The 1612-nt window shown below is 51.0% G+C and overlaps 1 protein-coding gene across 1 annotated transcript; it reads left to right on the top strand.

Moving 5' to 3' along the window:
- Positions 1-103: 103 nt before the first annotated feature.
- On the top strand, positions 104-1068 carry Pmar_PMAR019275 (hypothetical protein; the record flags this gene model as incomplete). The annotated part of the gene is made up of 3 exons (XM_002777958.1): positions 104-211; positions 268-396; positions 448-1068. Coding segments are annotated over 3 exons (579 nt in total), but the record flags the coding sequence as incomplete, so codon positions are not given.
- Positions 1069-1612: the final 544 nt, after the last annotated feature.

Below are 1612 nucleotides of genomic sequence, written 5' to 3'. Positions count from 1 at the left end.
TTGCCGCTATCACCTGTTCGAAATCTACCATCAGGCATGAGAACTCGTACCACAGTGAGAGGTTATGTACACGTCTGTTGTGCTCTTCAGGATATCGTACCTGATTTGATGAAATCCCTCCTCGGTAGATGGACGACTGCGATGATGGAACAACATGGGTATGTGAATTGGTATGAATGTAACAGGGAGGTAGAGATGCTTCTGGAAGCAGGTGAGGGGTCTTCTTCCTACGACGGGCTGTGCGCATGAGGAGTTTTGTCTTGTCAGGGTTCCCACAGCTGCGTCTGGAACCACAGCATTCGAGACTTATGCGCCTTCAAGACTTCTATCAGGCAATTTTGCTCCACTCAGCTGCCTGTGAGGTCTATGCAGGAACTTCATCACACGCTGGACGAGGTGAGCAGCTTGCTCGATATGCAATATGCTTGATAACAATGCTCGTATCAGTTTCACCTCTCCTCGTCGCTGCTGTTTCGAAGCTTTCTCGTCCGCCTCGCCAGAGTCCTACTTTGGCAATGCGAATCAACTTTGGTCGGTGGCTGAGCCGCTTTCTGAACGAGAGAGGCTATCAATCCTGGCCGGGTTGGTTCGCTGATGGTCGAGTGATACATGTCATGTTGAGAAGCACGTTCCCTCCCCTGAAGCGAAGGAAGCGTGCTGCTCTACGAAGCCTGGCAGCGCTCTTTGGGGCTAATGATACGACGCTGGAGAGGTCGACTTCTGATCGATTTGCTGGATTGCGGCTGAGGGAATACGCGTCGTCGCCCGAGCTCGACCGGCGGGACATTTGAAATGAATCCTCTTGTCGACGAACTTTTCAATCTCATTAATCTCGCTGCCATTTCGTGATGCCTCGGGACTCTGGGGTTAAGGGCCGCTCCAAAGAACTGCAGCGGCTCACCACAAATCTTTCATTCGGCTCACCGTAATTGTTTGTACAGTTACTTCTCTCAGCTGAATTTGCTCGTGTTTATCTCATTGGTAGCACTGTTGCTGTAGAGTCATACAGGTTTTGTATTGCTTGATCCCAAACCGCTCATTCGCCTCCAACAGATGGGACATAGCATCAAGTTCACCTTGTATCTCTCCAGAACGTAACCGTCTTTGTGTTTGGGATTTCATCCTTCGTCGTGGTGTGATGCGGCTGCTGGTGCTGATTTGTAGCTATGGACATGTCAGCTTCTTCCCGTTCGTTCTACAATACGACCGGAGAGCTTTTCTCTGCGCGATGGGAGGATTTCTTGGCGACTCCCATCATAGATAGCATGGAAAATGATCATATGCTTTTTGTAGAACAATGTTTCCAAAGATGACCCCGGCCTTCACGACTGCTTGGGTCGTGCGATACGACTCGACCTAGGAATGCCGACCATATTGGATGGAGGATTCTCGCTCATCTCGCCTTTGCTTGGCGAGTGACATCGAGATGCGCGTGCGTGCTGATGTGCGAGAATGGAACTTGAGCCGCCTAGGAGAGGACTATTTCGCCCTGGCTAAGATTTTCTGTGGAATTTCCGGGGCAGCTATGCCACGTCAAGATATGTCTTAGGTCGCTTCGTGGGGGCGCCTATGCCGCGTCGAGATATGCCCGAGATCGGTATGTGGGGTCCCT

The sequence above is a fragment of the Perkinsus marinus genome (genome assembly GCF_000006405.1).
Source record: "Perkinsus marinus ATCC 50983 genomic scaffold scf_1104296950462, whole genome shotgun sequence".
NCBI classification, from domain to species: domain Eukaryota; phylum Perkinsozoa; order Perkinsida; family Perkinsidae; genus Perkinsus; species Perkinsus marinus.
This window is presented reverse-complemented; position numbering and strand designations above follow the sequence as displayed.